The 16,099-nt window shown below is 43.8% G+C and overlaps 1 protein-coding gene across 1 annotated transcript in view; it reads right to left on the reverse strand.

The window, feature by feature from the left end:
- The window catches only part of LOC306789973 (peptidyl-glycine alpha-amidating monooxygenase-like), a gene marked incomplete at both ends in the record, with an annotated part of 36,264 nt that extends 20,412 nt beyond the window's left edge, over positions 1-15,852 (reverse strand). Inside the window, 2 exons of the mRNA XM_079286080.1 lie at positions 2,861-3,130; positions 15,606-15,852. Of these exons, the coding sequence (XP_079142206.1) occupies positions 2,861-3,130; positions 15,606-15,852 (517 nt within the window). The remainder of the gene's footprint in view (positions 1-2,860; positions 3,131-15,605) is intronic.
- Between the last annotated feature and the right edge of the window lie 247 nt (positions 15,853-16,099).

Consider the following 16,099-nt stretch of genomic DNA (forward strand, 5'->3'; position numbering starts at 1 on the left):
TGCGAAGCAGTACATGCGAAGCTTCTGTACTAGCTGTAAACCAGACAGCTTTGGCTAGCTGGATGACGTCATGCTAATAATTTATTTAGCTTTTTAAAACAACGGGGACAGATCCAGCACGGACAGTTCGGGAGTGAGGGGTGAGGAGGTAAGGAAACATGAGAACACCAGGGTAGGGAGTGAGGGATGAGGAGGGAAGGAAACAAGAGAACACCAGCGTAGGGAGTGAGGGATGAGGAGGTAAGGAAACATGAGAACACCAGGGTAGGGAGTGAGGGATGAGGAGGTAAGAAAACATGAGAACACCAGGGTAGGGAGTGAGGGATGAGGAGGTAAGAAAACATGAGAACACCAGGGTAGGGAGTGAGGGATGAGGAGGTAAGGAAATATGAGAACACCAGGGTAGGGAGTGAGGGATGAGGAGGTAAGGAGACATGAGAACACCAGGGTAGGGAGTGAGGGATGAGGAGGTAAGGAAACATGAGAACACCAGGGTAGGGAGTGAGGGATGAGGAGGTAAGGAGACATGAGAACACCAGGGTAGGGAGTGAGGGATGAGGAGGTAAGGAAACATGAGAACACCAGGACACACATGGAGAACTCTGTCAAGCTACATATTATGCAAAGTGAACATCTTTTCTTCTACACAGTTGTCCTCAGTCTCATCTGCTTAACTTGGTCATGTAGGCATCAACATGTAATAGAGATGTTAAATTAACAGTGAAAACTCATAATAGCTTAATTTAACATCAGTATTCATAATTACACTTCATGTTTACTTCTCCTGATCTTTACCTCCTATAACAAGGTCCATAGGACATCTCAATAAATAAACATGTTATATTATATTATATTATAAAAGTGTTATTTACTGCTTTTTTCGTGTTGGAATAAATGTTAAATGTTTAACTGCCAAGTAGTAATGCGTGTTTGATACTCAAATCTTTTTGCATTAAATCATACTGGGATGTTTGCTGAAATTGATAGGATGGCCCTACCTAGAACATGTTCCACCAGCCGCCACTGCATCTAACCATTCATACCTATACCATACACACAGGCACAGCCTATGGGAGCAATTTGGGGTTCAGTAGCTTGCCAGAACTGGAGTGTCCAGATGTACACAGCTGATAAAAGCTATCCATGTGTGCAGGTCTGAACATGCACACTAACACACTGTAAGGACTACTGTATCCAAGAGGACAGTTTTCTCCGCTAACTCTGTTGTCTGCATACAATATCCTTGTGCCTCACTTTTCCCGCTTAGTTTGTTAAATCTTTCAACAAACATCAGTCCCGATAACTGCCAGATATTCATTCTTTTTTTCAGTCGATTTACATAATGCCACTATTGTGCTTTTAATGAAAGAAACACAAAATATATTAGCTTCCATATATTAAATGCTGGGGGTGATTATAACAGTCTGGGATATAACACTGATTAGCAACAACATTGATTTTAGTGCATTGCTATTTTCCAACAATATAATGTTATATTATTTTGGTATTTAAAAAAAAATTTTTAACCAACATCAGTGCTGATTATAACTACCAAGTATTTATTCATTTTCAGAATATTAACCATTTAAATGCCAGGTTTTGAGATGATGCCACTGTGTTTTTACGTATTGGGCGCCCCTGGTTTACAGCAACACTCTCAAACACACAAAACAAACCAGCACACATTCACGTGTTATGTGACTCGCCTGAAGGAAGATTTCCCTGCTCTTACAGTCAGTCTGTCTGTGTGTCTCACACACACACACACACACACACACACACACACACACACACACACACACACACACACACACTGCAGGAATTAGGACACATAGATATCGTAGCTTCTTCAATTCTTATGGTTATGAAACCATGACTCACAGAACTGCAGTTTCGTCCAAATCGGTAAATCCCGACATCCCTAATTGCAATCGGTCCAGCTCGGTTAGTTGCTGCAAATAATTTGCCATTGTTGAGCGTCTGAGCTGCAATATAGTTGCGGTGAGAAGACGAACAGCGATGGAGAAATATTTGAAAAGGAAAAATGCAGACTCTGAGCTGGTCCCTGGACAACATACTAACCCAGATGAAAAGCCGAGTAAGGATCAATACATTGAGTGACTTGTCATTAAATTATCAGCATATACCAGACCAGTCAAACTCAAGGCCCACAGGCCAAATCCGGCCCGCGCTACAATTATATCCGGCCCGCGAGAAAATATATGTTTATCATAACTGGCCCGACACACCACAGAGCTCCAGGACGAAAAGTGAAGATGTGAGCTGCGGCATAACGAAGCATCTCACAGCACTAAACCTCCAGCTTCAGGGACGGGGACGTATGATCAGACATGTATGACCACAGACGCGTCTGTGATCACACGCGTCTGTGCAACACGAAATATAGCGACGCTATGCTGTATTGATTTTTTCAAAGATTTTACAAAAAATGCAAAGGTCTGCCTCGGGGTGGGGGCCAGTTTGAGGAACACTTCCATGGGTGACAGCAAAGAAAGGGATGAGGAGAGAGAAGACAGAAGTGAAGAGGAAACAAGATGCTACAGCAGGAAGTAAAATAAACAGAGAAACTTGTCTCAATAGTAAGCACTGATTTTACAATAAGGTGTACATACTATTCAATAAATCCATTTAATAATAATAATAATGAATAACATAATTATTAACTTATAATTATATCTTAAAGTAATTTCATAGCACAATAAATTCTGCAAAAAGCAATGAGTTATATTTGTACTGTGTTACAACACATGTGTTACAGTTTAAGAATACTGGACCACACAAAGAAAACAAGGGGGATGTTTTCAGCATCAATAACAACAAATTAGCATCCAGGACCCACCTTCAGCTAGCAGCTTGCTTCTCTGTGGCTTGGCTGTGGCCTCAAGCTGATGGAATTTGTGGACTCTGTCCCTCACCAAAACATGATCCTCCCTGGTTTGGAAGGCTAGTCTGGCACTGGGAAAGCCCAGGTCTTTCTTTTGCATTAAGATATCAATCTGAGCCACCAACTCAGCCTGGGCTCTCTGCATCTTGCTTGGGTTGTACTTATGAATGTGAGCTGCGTCCTTGCTCTGGCCTAGCAGCTTGGACATAAGAGAATAGAGATCACCTGCACAGACAAGGGCAGAGGACAGGAAAGAATGGAAATAATGGACAAGGAGACTGTAGGCAAAAGTCTTGCTTTACACATCAATCTAGCTCACTTGTCTAAAGGGTGATGAAATATTTCATTGGGACTAGTGATATCAAAAGGATAAAATACAACAAATATGTATTGGCCACTACATAGCCTATGGTGTAAAAAGGGTTTTGGTAGACACTACCTAGCAGAAAATGGGTTGGGATGTCGGAAGACTGTGTTGGGACAGTGAAGAGTTCAGAAGGAAAGGTTTTAGCCAGCAGGAGACTACATCAATTATTGTACAATACAGTATAACCTACTGTAATCTTAAAGGTATTTTATACAGTTATATGAACGATAGGATTGAGACCTCACATCCGGAGGCTGTTGTTAATGGAGCCAGAGATTTTAAAGAAATTAACCTGAGGAAAGTCCTGCTAGCCCTGCCCTCCTATCACCAACACATCAGCTGTCCTACTCGTGGTGGTAACACACATGACTATGTTTACACTCATTCCCGAGAAGGATAAAAGGCCCTCCCTTGCACAACTTTCGGCAAATCAGGTCACATCTCAGTTCCGCTTCTGCCTGACATGGACTGGCACTTACAACTCAGGAGATTTGAATCAGTACAGGAGCTCCAGAAGCTATTAGCAGTGCTAAGAAATATTCAAGGGACAAAGTGGAGTCTAACTACCTTGGCTCCAACGCCAAGAATAAGAATTACTACAGGATACAAACAGTCAATTTTGAGTGAAAGTCTGCATCTCTCCCAGATGAACCGAACACTTTCAATGCACGCTTGAGGACAACTTCTTGGCTTCTTGACTAATATGCAGGGCAGATGTGTGCAGATCATTGAGAAGAATGAATCCACACAAGGAGCCTGGACCTTATGGTTTTCCTGGCCGAGCTCTAAAAGTGTGTGGAGATCAATTGGCAGATGTTGTCCCCACAAGAAGACCACCATTGTCCCTGTCCCCAAAAAGAACGAAGCCCTCTGTCTGGATGACTACCGCCCATGTGGAAATTGAGCCTGTTCCACAGCGAGGAGGCCTGACCACGTGTCCAGCTGCTTTGTACAGTTGACACGCTGCAACAATAAATCTACCAAAACTGGTTTACAATTAAAAGGAATTTAATCCCACTGATGCAAGTACGATTACAGTTACAGAATGGAGTAAATTACTCCTAAGAAATATTACAATATTAACCCACTGTTGGAGCTATTTATTTGATATTGTATTTTGTTATTTCATTTATAAGTAGTATTGTTTAATTATTGTAGATGTTTCATATGTTAAGATTATTTTTCTCTTTAATAGTAATTTGTTTGTTTCTATTATTTTTTGGGTAATTACTGTGGGCACCTGTTGCTATTTAAACAAGTAGAAAGGTAGGACCAGCATGCACCGGGGTGGGCGTATAGTTTTTACCAGCTACACAGGACAGGAGAGACAGCACGACAGGAGTTTGTTAATTAGTTTGTTTGCTTGTTTTATTTGATTTATTCAATAAACACACCAAAATTGAATCCTGCTTGGACATTTGACTCTCTTCTGGCTGCGTAAAGATACCGACCACGGTGCATCAGTGGCGTTTGATTATTATTTTTTTAAGTTTGATTTAGCCGACAAATGGCCACTACATAAAGTAAAAACTACGCCCTAGGACTAAAGTAAAAGCTTAGCTCTTGGACTCAAAGGACCGATCCCACCACAGCCACAACTGGTTGGATCGTTTTTGGATTTTGTATGGATGATCAAAGAGGATTGTTTCATTCATCACTCTTGGATTCAATATCAGCGGGACAACTGCTTTGGACCGGATCAACACAGCGCTGAAACATCTCAGAAGAAACGGGTACGTGATACGACTGCCGTATAGGAAGACGGTGAAACGAGTGGAGTTTAAAAGTCTGTATTCACAGTGATGTACGTGCTTCTGGATGTTTAAGCCTGACTGCGTTGAATCGCTACAAATGGACATTGCGCAACACCCGCGCACCACTATCGGCGGCTTTCATTCATTAAAAAGCCCGACTGCAGTGTGTGTGTGTGGTGAATTGGAGGAGCGGCCTGTAAGCGCCTTTGCTGTTTTTTGCTGCACTTTACCTGCATTCACGTCCGACGGATTTGATTGATGTGTGACAAGCAGTTTGGAAGAAGTGTTCAAAATGTCTGACGTTCAGGCGACGGATGTTGAAAGGCCGTCAGCAAGAAGAGACATTAAAATGACTTCTAAAGGCTTGGAGTTCTACACGGAAATGTACCAGCAAAAGAGGACCGCAAAATGCAAACAAGCCAAAAAGTGTTTGAGAAACATAAGTGATTTAATGACTTCCAATAAAAATGTAAATTCAGTGAATGCTGAGCTTTTTACATTCATCAAGTGTTACCAAGATGCAAATGACATGCATACATCTTTTGTGAGCTTACCTTTACCTCAAGATGAAGTTACAAGGCAAAATCTGTACTTCAAAGAAAAAATGACAATGTTCTATGACTTCACTGAAAAGGTAAAAGGCTGGCTGTCTGAAATGGGTTACCCATATGTGCAGCCATATAAAGATTCTCTCGACCACCAAAGTGTTGCAGATGAAATAAACCCTGAAGATAGTGCTTCTAATGTGTTAAGTGTAAAGATGAACTCTGTAAAGACACATTCCCAGCTATCACGGATTTCATCAACATCATCTGCACGCATTAGAGCTGAGGCTGACAAGGCAGCTCTGATGGAGCGCGTTGCTGCTCTAAAAAGGAAACATCTAATCGAAGCTCAGGAGGAAAAGTTGAAGAAAGAAAAGGAACAATTGGAACTTGAAACGGAATTGGCAGCTACAAGTGCAAAGCTTCATGTCTGGGAAATAAATTCATCCCAGCGTGGCTCAAAATGTTCAGACGGAATGAACTCTTATGTTGAAAGGAACAAGTTCAAAGAAGCAAGACTATTAAATCCCCATGCCTACACCTTTGTTCCTGTTGAAAAGGATGTTATTTCTGTGTCTGATCCCATAATGCAACCACAGGTTGTTAGGCCTAAACAAAGGTCAAACACACAAATTGATGAGATGCTCATAAAGACTGATTCTCCAGGTCAAACAACACAAACTGTGAATGAAAGTCAAGCAGGACTTGTGCAACCTCAACCCCATCAGAATGACATTGTAAATGTGATGCAAAGACAAAATGACATCGCTGCTCTGCTGGTCCAGCAAAATCTGTGCTCTGTCCTGCCTGTAAGAAACATTCCTGTGTTTGATGGAGACCCTCTTCAGTACAGGTCTTTTATCAGAGCTTTTGAAAATGGAGTGGAGGAGAAGACAACTAATTGGAGTGACTGTTTGCACTTTCTCGAACAATACACCAGGGGGCAGCCAAGAGACTTGGTGTGCAGTTGTCAACATCTACCTTCAGATCAGGGATACCACAGAGCCAAAAGTCTTCTCGCAGAGCACTTTGGAAACGAATACAAAATTGCATCTACGTATATGGAAAAGCTTCTCAGCTGGACGCCTGTTAAAAAGGAAGATCTTAAAGCATTGCAATCATTTTCCCTGTTTCTTCGAGGATGCTCAAATCTAACAGAGCAAATGATGCATATGAAGGAACTGGACCTACCATCTAATATGAGGAGCATCATCTTGAAACTTCCTTATAAGTTAAGGGAACGGTGGAGAAATGTTGCTTGTGATCTGCAAGAGCGACGTGGCCGGAGAGCACTGTTTGAGGATCTTGTTGCTTTCATTGAAAAACAAGTCAGAATTGCCTCAGATCCAACATTCAGGACTCACAACCTACCAACTTGAAGGTCTCCAACGTTAGTTACTTGAAGCAAAGGAAAAAAGGAAGCAGCTTTGCCACCAACGTTACTGCAGTGAAAGAAGGAGTCATCACTCAGTACACAGGAAACAAGACATCTTCCTCTCTTCACAACTGTCTGTTTTGTAAACAAAGTTGTCACTCATTGGATAAATGCTCACAGTTTAAAGTTAAAGGACATCGTGATAAAATTAACTTTATCAAAGAACAGGGTATTTGTTTTGGTTGCCTGAAAGTAGGCCACACAAGCAAAGACTGCAGGAGTCGCTTGGATTGCAATGTGTGTCACCAAAAGCACCCAGGAGTCCTTCACATAGAGTGGCAAGACAAAAGAACAACCTTTCAACAAGCCCAACAGTCTGTGAGCCCTCCAAGTGTCTCAACCACCATGTCTCAAACCTGCGGCCATATCGGGGCTGGTTATGAAGATAATTCCATCTTTTCTATTGTCGCAGTCGAAGTCAAGAGCCAGAGAGGTAACAAAACGGTGCAGACATATGCCTTCTTGGATCCAGGGAGTTCCGGCACATTCTGTACAGAGGACTTGGCAAGAAAACTGAACTTGAAGGGTAAAAGGACTAGCATTCTGCTGAGAACAATGAATCAAAAGAAGATCGTAAATGCACATATTCTGTCAGGCCTTGAAGTGTCTGGTATGAGCACAAACGATTTAATTGAGTTACCTGATGTTTTAACTCAAAGAAGCATGCCTGTTTCTGCACTCAACGTCCCACGAGAGGAGGATCTTGATCAATGGTCTTACCTCAAGGATGTTAAGCTCCACGACATTGACGCAGGTGTTGAGCTACTAATTGGAACTGATGCTCCAAAAGTGATGGAGTCTTGGGAGCTGATAAACAGCCAGGATGAAGGGCCTTATGCGGTCAGAACCAGAGTTGGTTGGGTCATTAATGGTCCACTTCGCGGCAGTAGGAGTAAGAGTGGCTGCCCTGCTGTAACAGCCAACCGAATCTCTGTGGAACATCTGCAAGGAATGCTGGTTAAACAGTATAACCATGACTTTAATGAGAGATCATCAGAGGAGCAGATTGAAATGTCCAGAGAAGACATCAAGTTCATGAATGTTATGAGCAACACAACAGTATTAACTGGAGACCATTACTGTATTGACTTACCTTTCAGACAGGAAAATTCTGTCTTGCCTAACAATCGCTGTGTTGCAGAACAGCGCCTCCGAAGCCTGAAAAGAAAATTTGTCAAGAATGTTCCATTTAAGGAGGAATATACCGCATTCCTAAACAACATGATAACTCAAGGATATGCTGAGATGGTACCTGCTGATCAACTCGAACAAAGTGATGGAAAGGTGTGGTATATCCCTCATCATGGAGTCTATCATCCCAGAAAAGGCAAACTAAGAGTTGTTTTTGATTGTGGAGCAACTTTTAAAGGGACATCACTGAACTGCCAGCTCTTGCAGGGACCTGATCTCACTAACACTCTTATTGGAGTCCTCGTCCGATTTAGGCAAGAGCCCGTTGCAGTAATGGCCGACATCCAAGCCATGTTTCATCAAGTTCGTGTCTCAGAAAAGCACATCAACTTTCTCCGCTTCCTCTGGTGGTCTGATGGTGACACTGCGCAGTCTCCACTGGAGTATCGGATGAAAGTACATCTGTTTGGAGCTGTATCCTCACCAAGTTGTGCAAATTATGCTTTGAGGAGAACTGCAGATGATAATGTCCAACATTTCCCTCCAGAAGTGACAAATACAGTCAAACATAATTTTTATGTGGATGACTGCCTGAAATCCATGGCGTCAGAGGAGGGGGCACTGCAAATGATCAAAGATTTGAATGCGCTCTGTCATAAAGGAGGATTCAATCTTTCAAGATGGATCAGCAACAGCCGCACAGTGCTGCTGTCAATCGCTGAGGACAAAAGACCAAAAGAAATGGTGGAACTGGATTTGGATACAGACCAACTTCCAATGGAGCGAGCACTAGGACTAGAGTGGTGCATTGAAACTGACAAGTTCAAGTTCAGGACATCACTACAACAGGAGCCAAACACCAGAAGAGGCATTTTGTCAGTGGTCAGCTCACTTTATGACCCTTTGGGATTTCTAGCCCCATTCAGCATGCCAGCCAAGCTGTTACTGCAGGAGCTTTGTAGGAGAAACTTGGGTTGGGATGACACTATTTCCCACTATTTCGCTGAACAATGGTCTAATTGGCTTGAGGACCTGCAAAGGATGTCTGAGTTCAAAGTTGACCGCTGTATTAAGCCCAGAGACTTTGGAGAACCTGCTACAGCACAACTTCACCACTTTTCTGATGCCAGTCAAGTTGGCTATGGAACTGTGTCTTACGTGAGATTGGAAACTGATGATAGAGTACATGTTGCATTTCTCTTGGGAAAGGCCAGAGTTGCCCCACTAAAGCAGACCACAATTCCTCGACTGGAACTCACAGCCGCAGTTCTTGCAGTTTGTGTGGATAAAATGCTTCGGAAGGAGTTGCAACTCAAGCTGGAGAAGTCAGTCTTCTGGACGGACAGCACAACAGTCCTTAAGTATATCTCTAGTGAAACCAGACGATTCCACACTTTTGTGGCAAACAGAACCTCTTTCATCAGAGAAGCAGCAGATGTAGATCAGTGGAGATATGTGGGTTCCAAGGATAATCCAGCAGATGAAGCATCAAGAGGAATGAGAGCTAAGGATTTCCTGAAAGGCAGGAGATGGATAAGTGGACCTGAGTTTCTCTATCAGTCAAAGAAGGAGTGGCCTAAACTTGATGGGAATCTTGATGTGATTTCTGCAGATGACCCAGAGGTCAAAAGGGACTTAATGGTAAATGCTATCATCAAGGATTTGGAAAATGCCACCAACCACCTGATCTACTATTTTTCATCTTGGACTAAACTAAAAACATCTGTGGCTTGGTTTCTGAAGGTCAAGGAACGTCTCTTGTTATTGGGACAGAAGAGAAAGGAGTTTTGTGCTTCTGCAGGCCTCAGAAAGGATGATCTGAAGAATCAGGAGCATGAAGTGGAAAGAAAAGTTCAAAGCTTTAAAGCCACACTCAAAGGACAAAGAATAACACCTGAAGATCTTGCTAAGGCAGAGCAGTCAATCATTCAATATGTACAACGACACAAGTTCAAAGCTGAAATTGCCTCACTGAAAGGATGCTTTAAAAACATCCACAAAGAAAGTCCGCTGTACAAACTAGACCCAGTAATGGATGATGAAATTCTCAGAGTTGGTGGTCGGCTGGGTAAAGCAGCACTGCCAGCAGAATCCAAACATCCAGTTATTTTGTCCAAGGACCTGCATGTATCCACGCTGATTTTGCGCCATATCCATCATCAGCTGGGACATGCTGGAAGAAATCATATGCTGTCAAGGTCACGGCAAAAGTACTGGATCATCAATGCAAACTCCGCTGCCAGGAAAGTCATATCTGACTGTGTTGTTTGTAGACGCAACAGAGGAAAGCTTGGTGAACAGAAGATGGCAGACTTGCCGGAGGAGAGAGTGTTGCCTGATAAAGCTCCTTTTACAAATGTTGGAGTTGACTATTTTGGGCCCATCAATGTTAAAAGAGGAAGAAGTCTTCTGAAGAGATATGGAGTGCTTTTCACCTGTCTAACCAGTCGTGCTGTGCATTTGGAAGTGGCATATACACTAGACACAGACTCCTGTATAAATGCAGTACGAAGGTTCATCTGTAGACGAGGTGCAGTCTCCACTATCAGGTCGGATAATGGCACAAACTTTGTTGGCGCCAACCGGGAGCTGAAGGAAAGTCTGGCTGTTCTGAATCATGACAAAATTCAAAGGGCTTTGGTCCAGGATGGCATAAAATGGAACTTTAACACCCCAGCAGCTTCCCATCAAGGCGGCATCTGGGAGCGCCTGATTCGTTCAGTGAAAGGTGTTCTCACCTCAGTTCTGCAACAGCAAATTCTGGACGATGAAGGGCTCCAGACTATTTTCTGTGAGGTTGAAGCAATTCTAAATGACAGACCTATCACAAAAGTCTCAGATGACCCAGATGACCTTGAAGCTCTCACACCAAACCACATTCTAATGTTAAAGGGCAAACCAATCATGCCACCAGGACTATTCATTCAAAGTGATCTATACATCAAGAAAAGGTGGAAGCAAGTACAGTACATGGCTGAACTCTTCTGGAAGAGATGGATCTCTGAGTACCTGCCTATGATGCAAGAGAGACAAAAGTGGACAAGGCCAAGAAGAAGCCTCACTACTGGAGACATTGTCCTTGTTGCGGACTCTACAGCTCCAAGAGGATCTTGGATGATGGGAAAAGTTTTGGAGGCAAGACCAGATACAAAGGGGCTGGTGCGGTCTGTGCGACTTCAAACCAGGACCAGCATTCTGGAGAGGCCGGTGACGAAGCTCTGTCTGCTTTTGGAAGCAGCAGACTAAAACATCATGGACTGATGTTTTCTCGACCTCTACTTTCTCTCTCTCTCTCTAATCTTTCTTTTTGTTGTAGGTGTCAAGAAGAAGATTAGCTTTAGGTCATGTTTATTGTAGGAATAGCTCGTTTGAGAATAATAATTGTGATATTATGCACAATTAGGGGCCGGAATGTTGGAGCTATTTATTTGATATTGTATTTTGTTATTTCATTTATAAGTAGTATTGTTTAATTATTGTAGATGTTTCATATGTTAAGATTATTTTTCTCTTTAATAGTAATTTGTTTGTTTCTATTATTTTTTGGGTAATTACTGTGGGCACCTGTTGCTATTTAAACAAGTAGAAAGGTAGGACCAGCATGCACCGGGGTGGGCGTATAGTTTTTACCAGCTACACAGGACAGGAGAGACAGCACGACAGGAGTTTGTTAATTAGTTTGTTTGCTTGTTTTATTTGATTTATTCAATAAACACACCAAAATTGAATCCTGCTTGGACATTTGACTCTCTTCTGGCTGCGTAAAGATACCGACCACGGTGCATCAGTGGCGTTTGATTATTATTTGTTTAAGTTTGATTTAGCCGACAAATGGCCACTACACCCACTTTGGAAAAAACTACCTCTGGTCCCAGGACACAGCCGTCCCAGGCAACCACACGCTAAAAAGAGGCAGAAAAACACTTTCTATCTCCCGCCCTCATATCCCTTCGCAACTCCTCCCCTTCAGTCTATCTCAACTTCTATTAGCTAACTTCCCTGTGCACTTCTGTAAATGCCTGTCTTCATGACTCTCTTTCCCTGAGCTCCTAACACATTCAAAGATTGTCAGTTATTGCTTAATCCCTTCTATAATAATCCTTCAGTATAAACGTTAAACTTCTGCAACTTTGGCAAAAGCTTCATGTCTCAAATTCTACTTCTAGCTGCTTATCCTAAAACACTTTATGCTTATCTTAATTATGCATTTCCAAAACACTTATGTTTATGACTAATTATGAATTCTTAATTGTGAATTATTAAACACTTTTATTATATCTACTAGACACACAGTTCTACGCTCAAATTTCTTACACCCAGTAAAACTCCATCCATCATGAAGTGCTTTGAGCAGGGTGTCAAAATCTTCATCACCTCCTTCCTCCCTGGAACCAGGTCAATTTGCATACAGGCCAAACAGATCAACAGACAACGCCATCATCTTAGCCATCCACACGGCTCCTTCCACCTGGATGACAGAAACAGGTTTGAAAATACTATTCATAGACTTAGCTCAGTATTCAATACCATAGTACCCTCCAAGCTATCCATCAAACTCAGGCCACTACTTCGTTTCCATTTGAAAACGCTTATGTTTTGTTACGTTTACACTGAGCACGCCGAAGTTTTCGAGCACCGAAAACGGAGGAGTTTGAAAACACTCCAGAGGACGGATAAGTTTGAAAACGCCGGGGTTGTGTATTCGTGTGGACGGTCGAAAACGGATAAGTTTGGAAACGATGACGCCCGCACCTGCGTTCACCACTTGATTGTTTCATAGCAGTCATGACGTGTCCTTCCCTGATTTGTGACACCCCTATCACGTGACCCTTACCCGGAAGATCGCAAACAACAACATTGATTACCGATTGACTACCAGGATAATTCAACATGGACAACTGATTACAGGCTTTGCTGACCTTGTTGTTTTTACTAGCTGTTGTCCAGTTAAAGTCTGCATTATTACGGAGGAAGCAGCTGTTGTTGGAGCGATTAGTGAGAGGCGTGTCCAGCTCACAGCTCAGTATCAGACCTACGGTGCGGACGTCTGAAGTCAAGGTTAGCAGCTTTAGGGAGGGTGATGGACACAAAACGGAGGACTCCTTTTCTTATTAATGCTTATTTTGTTCTGCACAACTATTGTGATGTCCACAGATAAAATGTAAAGGAAAAAAAGCAGTATATGCTCTCCAGTAGACAGACTTCAGCCACCAGCAGAGCTACGAGTGAGCAACAATGAAACTGAGGAAACGAGTGAGAGACGTGTTGACCACATTTATGGACCATAGTCAACTTTTATGGGTAAGTGTTGATTTTAAAGTAAATTTGATGTGAGAGAGATAGAGCAAGACCTGCAGTGTTGTAACTAAGTCTGAAAAATAAAAGTTCTAAAACTTTCCACGAACTGTGTCTGTTTGAGTTCATAGAGGAAGATTTTAGAGAAGATCTTAAGTATCAAACACAACCTTTCATTATTAAAGACTACTTTATTATTCTGTCGTATCTTTTTTAACTCAGCAACCAATGTACTTCCTGTTTACATCGACACTCACCGGCATGTCCAGTGTACGTCAATAGTCGCATGATATTCGTTTTCAGTCATTTTAGTCTGGACGGAGATTATTTCAAAAACGATGCTGAAACGCTGTGTGGACGGAGATCGTTTTTGTTTTAAAACTCAGTTTTAAAACGAAAACGAAGTAGTGTGGATGTAGCCTCAGAGACCTAAGGCTCAACACCACCCTCTGTAATTGGATCCTGAACTTGCTGAGGGTCAGACCCCAGGCTGTGTGGATAGGCACCTTCCCATCCTCCACCCTGACCTGGCTCTTCTTCCTCCGCAGGCTGAGGAGGTTCAACATGGACTCGAGGATACTTTGCAACTTCTACAGGTGCACCATTGAGAGACTCCTGAAAGGCTACAACACCGCCTGGTAAGGCTGTTACACCGCCAACAGGATTATCAGGGAACCCATCCACTCAGCTGCCTGCCGGCATCTGGCAGACAGTATAACAACTTTGAAATCTTGAGGTCATCACTTTGACACTGTCACTTTACCTTTATACTTTCACTTTACCTTATATACTTTCCTTAATGTTACATCATCAATGGTCATTCAGTTCATTCATTCAGTGTGGCTTTGTGGCAGAAGGCAGTAAAACGAAAGTTACGGATGTAACTACGGTTCTATGAATCCTGGATGACCGCTAGAGGCAGTGCTTAACACTGGATGTCTTCTGTCTCGCGCATGCGCAGGTTGAATATTTATATCAACAAAGTCACCTGTGACCTCGGATGACCTCCGTCGTCTATAAGTTCCGGTGTCATCCTGAGATCAATCCTACGGAATCTTCTCGCGAGTTCACGGGATTCCGAGTGACAAAGAACTCTGGCGGTCATCCAGGATTCATAGAACCGTAGTTACATTCGTAAATTTCGTTCTATTTCATTCTTACTGACCACCAGAGGCAGTGCTTAACACTGGATGACTTGTCCCAAAAGAGTCACGAGGAATACCTACCTCGTATGGCTCAGGCAGAGGAAGTTGGCCAAAGCACCCTCCCCAGTGGGGTGAGGGGTGGCAACGTTCACTCTGTAGTGTCTGATGAATGTGCTCGGTGATGCCTATGAGGCCACAGCACATATATATCCTCCACAGGCACACCTCCCAGGGCTGCCCATGAAGTGGAGACACTCCTGGTAGATTGGCCCTTCACTCTGGATGGTAGAGCACGGTCGCTCGCCTTGTATGCATAGGCAATGGCCTCCACTATCCAGTGGGACAGGCGCTGTTTTGAAAGGGCACAGCCCTTCTTAGGCCCACCATAACTGATAAAGAGCTGCTCTGACCGCCGTATGCAAGCGGTGGCTTCCACACAAGCTATGAGGGCCCGCACTGGGCAAAGCAGCCTTGACCTCTCCTCTCCCGATGGGGGGTCAAACTGCGCAAGCTGGATAGGCTGGTTGACATGTGAGCGTGTCAGCACCTTTGGGAGAAACGCTGTATTAGGCAACAAAGTAACACCCGAGCCATCTGAGTTCCATCTCAGACATGATTCACTCACCGACAGGGCATGCAGCTCGCCTCCACCTTTAGCTGAAGTGATGGCAAGGAGAAAAAACATTTTGGTTGCCAGCCATCTCGGCTCTGCCCGTGCCAGGGGTTCAAAAGGAGGCAAGCATAGGGTGTCCAATACCAAATGTAGGTCCCATGTAGGGGCCTTCGGGGCGTTCGGAGGATGCAATCGTAGAGCCCCTTTTAGGAAGAGGGACACCAGTGTGTGGCTCCCTACTGTGCCATTGTCAACCCTATCATGGTGCCATGAAAGAGCGGCCACGTATACCCTCAGGGTAGAGGGAGACTGGCCCTTATCTAGGAGGGACTGCAGAAACTCAAGTACAACAGGTACGGGGCACGGCACTGGGTCCTTGTTCCAAACTGCACACCAGTCAGAAAACAGCCTCTACCTGTTTCGTACGGCAGACGGGTAGATGGTGCCCTGGCATTCAGGATAGTTCTCCTGACTGGTTCTATGCAGCCAGTCAGCAGCTGGTCAGGCCCTCCAGCGGCCAGACCCATAGTTGGAGGCGGCTGGGATCGGGATGCCAAATCCGACCTCCTAGTTGCGACAGCAGGTCCCTCCTGTCGGGGAGGCACCAGGGTGTCCTGCAGCAGAGTCTGTGCAGTAGGGAGAACCAAATCCTGGCTGGCCATACTAGCCAGAGTCTGTGGCCTTGTTGAAGAACTCTGAGAAGCGTTGGCAAGACCAGAGGGAACGGTGTAAAGGCATAAAGAAGCCCCTCTGGCTACGTGTGACAGTGGGTCGACATCTCCGAGGCAAAGAGATCCACCTCTGCCCTGCCGAAGAGACCCCAAATGTTCTGTACTACATCAGGATGAAGCCACCACTCCCCCGGTGGAGGCTTGTGACGGGACAGGAAATTTGCGACATGGTTCCATT

This window comes from Melanostigma gelatinosum, assembly GCF_949748355.1.
Source record: "Melanostigma gelatinosum genome assembly, chromosome: 16".
Classification (NCBI taxonomy): domain Eukaryota; kingdom Metazoa; phylum Chordata; class Actinopteri; order Perciformes; family Zoarcidae; genus Melanostigma; species Melanostigma gelatinosum.